The following is a 13,152-nucleotide window of genomic DNA, read 5'->3' on the forward strand; positions in this document are numbered from 1 at the left end:
ACAATAACTTGAAACTTATTTTTTAACTATTGCATGTGATTTTTGTCAAATAAAGTAATTCAAACTAAGACTATCACACTATGTTGCATACATACACACCAGTGACTTCACACTGCAACACAAACATGGACATGCGTCTCTGGCTGCAGACCCCTCTCCCTTTTCACGGCCGACCCAGCTGGTCACAACAGCTGCGTCACGGGCCTGATCCCACCAGAGTCCTCGAGAAAATCCAGAAGAAGCGACTCCTGTCTGGTCTGAGAGAGTGCGTTTGTGCGAGCACGTGCCTCACACTGGTGCATATATCGGCTGCCGAACGTTGGGCAACTGCTGCTGAATGCTGAATAAACTCGGTTCAAAAATAAACTTTGTGTAAAGAGGAGCAGCCCTCTGGCAGGTACACAAGCATGTCTCATTAACAGAACCTGGTTCCAATTAATCCTGGAATCACTCGAGGCCACATTACAGAGCTATGCTGGAGAATTACTTTAAGTGCTTTCTCTTAAATACTACAATTTGCTACTAAAGAGCTCCACCTTCTCTCGATGCATCCACATGCACCGATGCTTCAAACAGGACAAAAGCTCATACTATGCTGACTGATTTCTTCATACTTCATTATCTCAACACCAAAACATGCATCCATCAACACTGATGCTGATGCTATGACTTAAAAACCAGAGGCATTGGAGTTTGTGTTTTGATATGGACTCCTTAAGATTAACTGAACTCAACCTGCTCAACAAAACCCATGTAATGACTTTTCCCTTAAGTCTGCGGCTCACATGCCAAACCCTATATTGCACAACTGTCTTTGAATTGGCCCTCTAAATCGCAGAGGAATCCAACTATTGGCATATGGATGCAGTTAATCCGATGTGCGAGGGTAAACAGCACGTGCAGCCATCCAACGCTGACAACAAAGAAGTCTACCGTCTTTTCTAAGACAGCTAGCGACCTGAGGGATTTGCTTTGATGGCAACTGCGAAAGTTAACCATTTAAATGACCCTACATCTGAAATCTGTTTGTTTTTTTTTAATCTGAGAAGAACTTTATTTTCAGCAGAGTTTAGATACTGAAAACATCTCTTAACTATAGGACATTTTTGTTATCTCTCTGGAACAAGACAAGGTGCTCCAAGGTGCAAAGATATTCTTTTTTCCCCTGTCATCACCTGGCCCTATTACAGTACTGTATTACTAGAAACAGCCCCTGTGTCTATGATAAAAGATATGAGAGATAACATACACCACAGAATGATCAGAGGTCTTCTACCCAGGAACATCAGAGAAACACCCCTGACTGACCTTCAAACAAACACCTAATAGGTGAGAGACAGACTCAGGAAGTTACTTCCTCCTATCAACTGATTGTGGAGTTCAGTGTTCAGGTTTTAAGAAACTGCAATACAACATCAATAGCAACAGGACGTCTCTCCAATATCAGCCGATAAGGCTTGAACTGAGTGAATGAACTCTGCCATTTTGTAAAAAGAGCAGCTTCAGTGAGGAGGATCGGTTTTCTGCAAGCCTGGCCTCCCGATCTATTTCAGGCTTCAAATTGAATAGACTCAATGGCTCTTTTCCCTGAAAAACCACAGACGGAGGAGCGCAGGCAGTCTGAGCACACCAAAGCTAAACCACAGCAGCCATTATGGGGCTAAAAAGAGACAGCGTTAAGGATGGACTCAACCAGAGGCTCTGCCTTGCTGTGCTCAAGTCTACAGAGTTAACTGCTCCGTCAAAGTTATTCCTGAAGTTTTTGTGTAGTTTTTAAAAAGGGTACTGACGCACAAACACTTGTCAGTTTTAGTTCTGGGGTGAAGAGATAAGAGGGCGACAAAAACAAAGAAGGCACAGCTGCCACCACTTAATCAGTAGCATCACCGGGGGCGTCAGTGGCACTGTAAATCAGTAAATGAGAATTGCAGCCAGCCAGGATGCAGGCCCAAACGTGCACACACACACTCAGAGCTAATTCAACTCCTGACCGTGGTTCTGGCTACCTCTTCTCCCCCTTGTCATCCTGTGCTTAATCCCATTCAGTGGCTCTCAGGCTTGCAGAGCAAGTGAGGACCCCCTACCAGCACAATAATGGAGCCTCATCAACATCACAACGCACATGTAGGACAGAAAAGGGGGTTTTAGGGTGGAGATAAGACCGAGCCGCTGTTTAAGCACTTGGCAAATCTAACCTTGTTGGAAGGAGGTTAGCTCCGACATTGATTTGGCACGATAGAAAGCAATTGAAGTGGATGATATGACTGAGGAGCTGACTGAGATTTCTCTATACTCTGATCAATCCAATCAGTCTATCTGAATGGTTACTGAATCAACAGTAAAACAAAGACGGGCTGTGTGTGTGTGTGAGTATTTCTTACCCCACACTATTCAAGCAGCCAATATGAGCAAGAAATAAACAATTCTGAAAAAGGGGTCAAGATTACACAAAGTTACATTCACTCTCCGGGGAACTGGATTGTAAAAAGCAATCTTTTCCAGTCTAGTATTCATACCTGCATCCAAGCCAAGGGCATTCAACCGTTCACAGGAGGGGGAAACTGGTTAAAAGTGGAGCTATAAACAGGTCTACGGCGCCCCCAACCCCCTCATAAAACCCCAAACTATGCATCCTTGTTAACTTTGATGAAGTGTTTTTGTTCGGTTTTTCCTCAAGACGTCAAATTCACGAACGCCCCCATTTGTTCCCCCAAGGCATATAACTTGACGACATATGCCCTTATTAACCAGCTGATTTCTTGAGTAAGGCGGTTCCCAGTAAAAAAGGAGCAGCAGAACATGTCTCTACCTGCCACAGCTCTTACAACAGACAAAACAACACACTACACAATAACACTCTCTGCTGCGTCCATTACATCCTGCTTACAATCTGTTAAGAGATCCTAAGATGGTGGATATTCTCCTCGCTATCACTCTCCACATCTTCACAGACGACAATAGGTTTTGAGGCATGTGCCCTTTGGGCTGCTCCTTAAAAACACACCTGTCGCCTGACTTGAAAGGTAAGAGGAAACTTCACCAAAGCATTAGCAGGTCAGTGTGTCCCCTGGAGGAACACACTCATATTTTCTTCACATGACACACACAGGGTAAACACACATATGAACTGGGGTAAATATTTGCCATGATCACACTGTTGTGACACGGGTATTTCTTCTTAAATTGCATCGATTCTCCACAGGGTTTAATCATGACTGCCGTTGTTGTTTCCGTCACTTTGTGTGACACACACACGCACTGTTAACACTCCTATTTGGGTCATGCATTCTTTAAGTCTTATGCGCGGTCATATTGTGGCCTTTAGATGGCGGCTGAAATAATTCATTTACACAGCACTTTTTATGCATTAGAATATAGGTCAAAGTTGTTTCCATGAAGAAGAAACAACATTCAACAAACAGCATGTTCATAGTAAAATCACACAGGGGCTATTACATGTTTCAGCTCTAGTCCTAAATGATGTGTTCAGCCTATTTCCTCCAATTTCCAGGTTATAATGTAGCCTACAGTGTAATAGGTTTGCTCTGAGATAGGATTCAATCAGGATTAACACCCAACCCTGACTATAATGTGCTCATTTATCTATTTCTATTACATTTAAAAATAAAAAAAGCACTGATTTAAAATAATTTCCTCTTTAAGGTTGTGTCTGCTAAAACGTTAACAGCCGTCTTTAATAATTTATCAGACTAGATGAGGAGACAGGGTCACATTTCTCCTGCTCGTGTTGGGTCTTGTTAATGAGAGCTGCAGGAGGAGGAATGATGCGTTCAGGGTACACGTCGCCTTCCACCACCGGCTGGTAAATTGCTGTGACCCCGGAACCAGAGGGTCCCTGTACCTCAGTAATTACTGCTGAGAGGAGACAACTACTTACCTCTCAGGCTGAGTTATAGAGGCGTAGTAAAACAGACTTTTACATAAGCCACTGACTTCTTCCGTTTGGTTTTAGGCAGACAACTATGTCGTAACACTATAATAACATTGTACCGTAACTTAGTAATAAACCTGCTGAAGATGAAACACGACGTCGTAAAAAAAAATACAGTCAAACTGGTTTCTGGCAACTGCGGAGATATTTACGACATATTGGCAAAGTAAAACGTAGTTAAGTCGGATAAAACGGTTTATCTCGACCCGTCAAAGCTTCATAAAAATATAAAATTATCATATTTACATTAAAAGCGCGACTGTGAGTTTTACCTTAGTACTTTTCCGACCGCCTGAAGCACCATTTTGCAACTTAGTCCGTTTTTGGAGTTTCTCTGAGAGTGCATGTCCGTCTTATCTCCAGAAAAGGAGCAATAATCTCCGACCATAGTTTAAAACATGAAGATTTATGTCTTAATATCGCCAATTCAGCTTATTCAAGCGTCCCAAACACACCAGGTTTGCTCTAACTGAAGGTCTGAGTCACTATACAGCAGAGGAGAAAAACTTTGTCAAGACTTTACAGAAGACCCGCCCCCTCTGTCTCCTGTCGGCCAATCAGAGACGAGGAGAGGGCTATGTGGGCGGGCTGTTGTGACGTCAAAGTCTGCCCATGTGGACGTGGTTCATGCATTTCCCTTCAGTGTAGTTACAATGCAGCAACAGGTGGTCAGCCAGTAACTGGGAACTACAATGGAATAAAAAGGTGTTGCTACTTTTTATGTGGCTGCTATGGAGCAGGTTTACATAAGCACGACTTTACAATGACAATAAAGAAAAAAAAAAGTTAATATTCTTAACAGCACAGGGAGAATACAGTAATAGGCTACATTATTCCTAATTGATCAGCCCTTACATGAATGCCCCAGAAATAAAGCTCTGAATAACCCATCAAGTTGAACTGCAAATATTTTTTCACTGTACATGCACAGTATGAAAATGAGTACTGAGGACTGTGACTGTATGTTTAAAAGCTCCAGTGGTAGTTAAGATTATATTTTCATCAGTATTTTTACAGGGGCAATATCACTGTGATAGGCCAGTGTTGGCTAAAAGCTCATTTTCAACTTTTATTTCCATTTTTTTTAAAAACAGATAAGTCGTTAAAACAACAGACATTTGAAACCATAACAGGAAAAAGCAGTTAAAAAATAATTAAATAAAAGAACTCACAGAAATCTTATGTCAAGCTCGAAAGTTTCAGCAGCAGCAGCGATGCAGCATACACAACCTGTTGTCAAGTGTTTATGAACTGTCACAGTGTGTCACTCACTTCAGTGCCAAAACTGTGCTACGCACTGCGTTCACATAGTGACTGTGGGGCGACATTCCTTGTGATGATTTTGAACTTTACCTGGAGTCCAACTATGACAGGCTGGCAGCAGTCATGTCGTGTTCAAACACGCCAAAGTTGAGGAACGGAATCAAACGTAGCCTGTCTTAGAACCATGGGCCGATTCATAGAAATATCTAGAGGTTTGTGTGCGTGTGTGTGTGGGGCGAGGGAATTATTTGTAACAGTAATTTTATAAGTTTAAAATTTTATGGACATTATTTGAAGAGTACGACATGAATTCTAATTAAACTGTCAACAGAGAGCGGTGCCAACAACACCTAAGTACAAAATAAACACCATGAAATGAACTTCGGGAGTCGAGCGACTCATGAGAAGATTACAACTAGTGTTATGGCACCATCATTCCCTCGCCTTTCTTCCCTCTAATTACTGCCTCCCAACAACTGTCCTCTCTTATTCTCTCCTCTGTTGCTCTTTTCACACATTTCTCCTCCCTCTCTTGGTTTGTTTTACTTGCCTCTCCCTCTCATTGTCTCCACTTCTTCTTCAACAAGTCTGTTTTTCCTCTCTGTCTCCTCAGACCAAACTTGTGCGGCCGTGTCGGAGCTGCAGATGTGAGAAATGCTGGACCAGCTGGCTGCTGCAGCATGGACACACACACACAAAGACGCACTAATCTATGGGATCTGTGGAGCTATGTGCACTCCTTGAACGTGGGTGGCTGCAAGAAGCCGAGGGAGGATGATAAAAGAGATTGTGAGGGTGTTGTATGTGAGGACTGCGCTTAAGCACGTGTACTTATGGGCGTGTGTAATTTGTGTATGCAAAAGTGTGTGTCTGCAGAAATGCTGGTGGAGCATGTTTACTGCGGACTGTTGGACCCTCTGAGGCGCCGCTTGTTTATGTTTAAAAGCCCCCCCATGTGATCCAAAGAAATTATCTGGAAGAATCAAAGGGACAGAGGGTCCGACAGACGCCTCCGCACACTGGACTGGGGTTTGGTGGGTGGAGCTGCGTGATCCGGGGGCCCAGTGAGTGAGTCCTGCTGTGGTAGCTGTGGTGAGGGGAGAGAGACCAGAACAGGGCACTGACTTTTTCCCTGGTGCTAAAAATAGCATCAGCCTGCCTGGCCCATAAAGAATACAGAGAACAGTGTAAAGAGAGGGAGGGGAGGAGGGGGACATGCCATATGTGTATGTGTGTGTGTGTGTGTGTGTGTGTTTGAGTGTGTGTTTGAGTGTGTGTAAGCATAAATAAGTGAGCAGCTTTATCAGTGACTGTGTAAGCAGGTGAGTGACTGCACCGATGAGGGGATACAAGGGACCTGTGACCAGGTGTGAGTATAAATACTCAATACTTTATTTTATAGCAACTTAAAGGACCAGTGTGTAGGGTTTAGGGGGATATATTGGCAGACACGGAATATAATGTAATGAGTATGTTTCCTTTAGTGTATAATCACCTGAAAATAACTAGTGTTTTTGTTACTTTAGAATAAGCTGTTTATATCTACAAAGGGAGTGGGTCCTCATCCACGGAGACTGCCATGTTTCTACAGTGGGCCTGAACGGACAAATCAAACACTGACTCTAGATTGGGCCATTTGTGTTTTCATGTCAGCTACCTTATTAGTTGGCAGCCCCTCTGCGATGAATAGTTTTGGAAACACACTGATTTTTTTAAATGTGAAACTGCTTTAGTCAGTGTTTTTACTGATTTAAATCACCAGGTCCGTTTGTTCTGGAGAGGAGGAGACCTCTGCAGAGAATTTAGCTCTGGGTAAAAACTTCCTGAACAATAAACACTGAAGGAAATCTAACCGGAAGACATTTTAACTTCTCTACAATCCTCACCAAAAGGTACAACTAAATCCCCCTAAATTTTACAAACGCAACCTTTAAATGTGTCGGCAACACTGGGTATTGACAACTGCAAATTGTCATCAAATGTCTGGTCAGCTTTGTAATCTTGGAAACTTATATTTAATATCGACAAGCTTCTGATTTGAATCAAAATTTTGTCAGTTTTAGATTATTTTATTTAACAAAGTTCACATCTGGCTGCTTGTGTTTAGACAGTATTTAATATTTGAGAACTCTGGCCTCTCAAAAAAAGGTTTTGTAAAAAAAACAACAACAAAAAAAAACATGCTCATAATTCTTAAAGTTAGGTTTTTAAGAAACTGATTTTGGTGTCTATATTCGGGTATCATACCACCACCTTGAGCTCCTACGATTAGACGATTAATCAATAAGTTGACTGAAAGAAAATTAGTCACCCACTATTTTGATAATCGATTAATTGTTCCAGTCATTTTTCAAGCAAAATGTCAAACATTCACTGATTTCAGCTTCTTAAATGTACGAATTTGCTGCTTTTCTTTCTTATTTACTAAAGTAAATGAACTTTTATTTGTCATTTATGACAGTAAATGAGGATTTTTGGGGTTTTCGACTGTCGGTTGAACAAAAGAAACAATATGAAGATGTCACTTTGGGCTCTGTGAAATTGTGATGAGCTTTTTTTTTTTTTTTTGCAGCCCTACTGGCACCAGTACCAAACTTAATATATGCTTAGATCAACATATTGTGTATGAAGTGTTATGTGTTTAATTACAGGGTAAAACTGTTGTTATAGTTGATATATGAAGTGCTCGTGTGCTACGTGTGACCACCCAAGAGGAAGCAGAGTGTTGCTGTAATGGAAATCCCATGCTCAGGGAACTTTCCATTAATTTGCTCCTAACTATTGGATCCGTGCGGTCACTGAAAATAGAACACATCCATTCAAGATCACTGGGGCTTGGCCTGAGCTTTAATGCGCTTAACAAATCAGGCATGAAGGCTAAAAAGTCAGGTGGCTTTTAACTTAAAGTGACATTTTTCTGTTGTTAAACAGGTAATATGTAGTCACACCTGTAGTTTGTGCTGTTATGTGAGCTGCAGGCTAGCCGTAATGCTGCTGGACCCTCTTACACAACATCTGACGTGGATGGAAACTACCGGCCACATACCATCGTCTGGGGGACGGAGGTTTACTCTTTATGCTCTGCTAACGTCACCGTTTCGTTCCCTTCCAGTGAGCAGACAAGACATGGCATCACTCATCTGCCACCTGCCCTCACCAAACCAGATGTTTACTGGCAGTACGTATACCCGAGCCACTCTGATTACATACTCATCCGTTTGTGGGGGAGGCATACCTTGAAGTTACAATAAAAACCTTAAGGGTTACATAAGAACTTCAGGGACATTTAAAGATCTTTTTAACTACAAAGAACAATTTTCAGATTAAACAAACGCCATGTATGCCTAGAGACTGAACCCTTGTAGCCTACACACTTTTATCACTAATAACAAGCTGCTTCAAGTATGCAAACCTCATCAAAAGACAACCACCCTGGAGATACAGACAGACAGTAAAGGCCCAGATTTAATTAGAAAACACATCCCTCGTTAAAAAGAGGGGATGAGAAGAAATAAAGGCGGTTTATGGAAACACTCTGACGTCACTGATCTTGTGACTGATAGATGTGTTAGCGTTAATCTGATGAGTGACGTCTACAGCAATAACTGATAAGACCCACAGATAACACCAGGAAAACAAAGACCGTGTCGGTGAAAAATTCAAGATATTCAAATTATTACAGTGGTGACGTTATAGCACACTGGTTAGGAGGCGGTGCTGCTGTAACTTGAAAGAAATATATTACACTGGTATATTAAAATCTCAAGAACAAAACTCCTGTATGTTCTAACCATCTACTGATATAGGAGAGAGACACGGGACTGTTATGTCTACCACAAAACCCACATAAAAACATTAAACGCTGCCCAAGTAAATAGGGCATTTTAGACAAGTGTGTTGGCCCGCAGCGCTCTCTTCACTGCCGAGAGAGATGGATGGCTGGCCCAACAGGTTGGGTCTGAAAGTCGGCGGACATTCCACCTATTTGAGACAAAGAAAACACTGATTCCAGGCCAGCAGCAGATGAGTCACCACCGCAGCAGATGCGCCTTGGGGCCTGGCAACAGCTCAGTTCCTGCCGTACTGAAGCAGATCTCCAGCCAATCATCGCCCGGGACCAAAATGACAGACGGGTCGGGTGGCCAACCGTGTTAAAACCAAAATGAATAAATAAAAATGAGAGCAGATCCAAGTTGCTCTGTAAGACCTTCGGTTGGCGTTGCGTTCTGGGTGTGTGGGAGTGGTGTAGCATGTTTAGGTAAGGTCTTAGCCAGTGAAAACAGTGCAGAATGAAGGTCTTTAGTGCCTGGGGGTTTTCTATAGGCCCGAATAGAGGTCAGCAGGGCCAGAAGATACTCTGCACACTGAACCCGGCGACCTAACCAGCAAAACCAACCTCCTCAATTAGACAAAAGAGCTGTTTCTGCTGCCACAGCTAAAATACCAAAAATATCTGCCACCTTCTCTTTCCAAAAAAAAAAAATCAAAGAACTGATCCTAGAAAGGCAAATCAGTCAATCTAGGTCCCACAACCAACCTCGCCTCTTTGTGAGTGCTGCATGAAATGCTGAGTATGTGTGGTCTTGCACTCTACTGTATGTCTGTGCATGTGCGGACAAAACCTGGGCCAAAATATGCAGCACCAAACTTGGCAAGCATGAGCCTAACTCTCTACTTAATGACTTAGTGAACCTTTTGACTTTGTCATCATGCCTCTATAAGGTGCTCTTGTCTCCTCTCTGCAAGGTGCTCCTGTCATTAACACTGTGCATTAAGAAACAGTGCTATTATCACTGCTGTCATATCAGTGCTGATAGACAATATGCAGCATTTTTGACATCATATCAATCTATCACGTGCTTTGAAGGTGAACTGCATATCAACAGTCCTTGCACATCAGTTTTTCTTTGACCTATTCTCTCATATACACCTTTAAGGCCTTGAAGTCCTCTTTCTCCTGTTGCATGTGCGCCCCTTTTCTCCCTGGCTTCATCGTGCCTTTGCTCTGCATTCCTGCAGGGGAAGGGCTGCATGCAAAGACATGCCATCGCTCTCTGCACACACAGCCTGGCTAAACAAAGAAGGGAAGAGGAGAGCTGAAGACGAAGAGTAACATGGATTGTGAACTATAGGAGGTCAAGAGCAGGGGATCTGAGAAGTTTGGCTTGACTTGGCTTTTCTTGTTTGGGAGGTATATGTGTGCACTTCATGAGCAAACATATTAGGGTTTAACTTCGCACTCCATTTAACAGCAGCAATGGCACAAAAGGGAAAATACTCGACTGCCTAATCGCCACTGCACTCATAATCCAATTAGAAGTCTGGTTAGGTTGGTCTTTGAAATGTTAAACTGTTTCTGCATATTTTCTGGCACTGGAGCGATTTCAAAAAGGAAGAGAGAGTAGCCAAGTATGTTTGAAAGACAGGAGGCCATGTTCGGACTGGTTTATGACTGAAGAGAGGGCTTTAGCAAGATGGAAGACAGGAGATGAGAAATACCAGACTCGTGTCCAGACGTTTATAAATCACCATCTCCATGGATACTGCTTAGATTAACCACTATCGGGAATGGGCCAGAAATGGAATATGAAGAGGAGAGAAAGATGAAATGGGAGAAGGTAACGGACAAGGAACAAGGAACAAGGAAGTAAGAAAAGGGAGCAGTTATCATTAATTAAGTGACGGGGTGAAGAAAGGGCAGCGAAGGAGCGGGAACTGAAAAACAGAACAGAAAAAGGAGAGCGAAAGCGGATAATAACAGAAGTTAGGATGTAGAAGAGAGGAGTGCAAAAGTTTGGCTCAGTGTAGGAGGTTGTCACAGCATGCCCTGGCCGCTCGCTGCACTCCTCCTCCCTACATTCCTAAACAGGAGAGAGTCTCTATCTATTCCATAATTCGCCACCTGGGCATCCAAACACCTGTCTGTCAAGTGTAAGAATGCACACACACACACACACTAGGCGCGTACATGTGAGCCCAGAGGCTCAGGTGCAAGGTCAGCTGCGATATAATGGCGAAGGAGCTGACGGGAGCTGCAAGGGTACAGATTGGCGGTCAAGGTGGAAGAAAGACAGGTGAGGTTGCTGACCTGTGGAATGACATGTGACATGCTGCTGCATCACAGGTGTTCATAACACAGCTAGAGAGTGACTTTGTCCTCAGGCCGGCAGGTATAAGGGGAATGGTAATTAGGCTCTCTGTCCTGCGCGGGTCACTCCATCAAAGTCATGAGATTAATCCCATGACAAAGTGGACTGAGGCACAAAGACAGTGGGGAGGTAGGTGTGCTGTGCACTTATATAATGATTTCTACCTTATAACAGAAGAGCGAAGGAACACATGACTGCCAGGTTGTGAGAGGATTCAAGATAATGTTAGAGCCGGTTGTAAACTGTCCTTACAGTCAGAGTTCATTCCTGAGTTTGGAAACAGGATTGAGAAAACACCCTCACCACACGGTCCATTTAGTAGCTGCTCTGGAGCTTTTGATCATATCACATTATCTTTATCAGCAGACAGGGTTTACCCACTTGTCATGGAATTGATGACGTTCGTATTTCCTTTTTTCAAGGCACTTCACAGACATCTCATCAATGCTGGCTAAAAAAGCCTAACTGATGGTTCTCATGATACTAGTAGGGCTGGGTATCGGTACTCAACACCTTTAAGGTATCAATCAACCACAATAACCCGGTATCAAGTAGTGTTGAAACGTCTCCAGCCAAACAATACCTGCATTTGATCCTTTTTGTGTCAGGGGTCTGATCTGTCCCGGAACATCTCGACTATGTCGTTAAATCTGTTAATAACCGTTACATAACAAAACTGTGTGATGTCAACAGTTCGCCTTGTCACTGTGTTTGGTCAGGGGACTCTCACAACTGTCCTCAGGGCGAAGAGTCCCACAGCAGCAGCTACAACCCATACAGTCTGATGTGTGGTAAAATCATGCACGGTATTTGAGAAATGTGAGCAGTTCACTATGGTGAGATGCCACCAAAATATGATTTGATACCCATAATTATGGGTATCAAATGAAGTACTCTATTAGTGTCTGTATTAGTAAGGGGTACTTTTTGAAGAATACCCAGCCCTATATATGAGATATTTAACTCACACATACTGTAAGTGGAGGTGTTTGCATGTGCTAGGCCTCGTGCTTTGCTGCAGGAAATAGAAAAGGTTATTGAAGGCTGCACGTCTTCCCAGAACTGTAATAAACCTCAAAAAAGGAAAAGAATGTGGCTTTTCCTGGGAAGAATACGATAACCTTGGCACTGAAGTCAGGACACACACACACACACAAACACAAACACACACACACACACACACACACACACACACACACACACACATAAGCTAAACCTGCTGATCTCTCAAGTGCAGATAAAATTCTGAACATTTCTCAACCAAACCAAAACATTACTAACAGATTACAGTGTAACACAACAGTGCGCAGGATGGTTTGGCTGTAGTGCCGGGGCTGTGAGAAAGGAACATTCCTTGTTTCATGTGCAAACATACACACACACACACACACACACACACACACACACACACACACACACACACACATCCAGAGACAATGCAGGTGTGAGCAACAACACTGCCACCTGCTGGCACAAGGTGTAGGTGTGCACTCTTTTTACATCAGGTAAGGGAAGTCAGACACATTTTGAAACTCAAAGAGCAGCAGCCTGACTCTGGAGAGAAGCTAAAAGGGAAATTGAAATTCTTTTTTTGCATTTGAATAAGAAGAAAGCTGAGAGTGGACTACATCACCATGAACAGTACCCACCCTTGGAAAAGGCCTTTCACTGCAGACATTGTCTGAAACTTACACAACCTTACAGCTAGTCTGAGTTTTCCACTCCACTTTTCCATTCCAGGTTTTATAATAAGGGTGTGGACGCTCTGTGTGTGTGTGTGTGTGTGTG

At 43.0% G+C, this 13,152-nt stretch overlaps 1 protein-coding gene across 4 annotated transcripts in view; it reads right to left on the reverse strand.

Annotated features, from left to right (window-relative positions):
- mob2a (MOB kinase activator 2a) overlaps nucleotides 1-13,152 on the reverse strand; it is a 68,437-nt gene that overhangs the window by 14,365 nt on the left and 40,920 nt on the right. The window contains exon 1 of one of the 4 annotated variants that reach the window (XM_050072177.1): nucleotides 4,225-4,438. The exons of the other annotated variants lie outside the window; for them this stretch is intronic. Coding sequence (XP_049928134.1) covers nucleotides 4,225-4,340 — 116 coding nt within the window. The 5' untranslated portion in view covers nucleotides 4,341-4,438. Of the gene's footprint in view, nucleotides 1-4,224; nucleotides 4,439-13,152 lie in introns of those variants that run through there. 4 annotated transcript variants of the gene reach the window in all.

Source organism: Epinephelus moara, chromosome 20 (assembly GCF_006386435.1).
Source record: "Epinephelus moara isolate mb chromosome 20, YSFRI_EMoa_1.0, whole genome shotgun sequence".
NCBI classification, from domain to species: Eukaryota; Metazoa; Chordata; class Actinopteri; order Perciformes; family Serranidae; genus Epinephelus; species Epinephelus moara.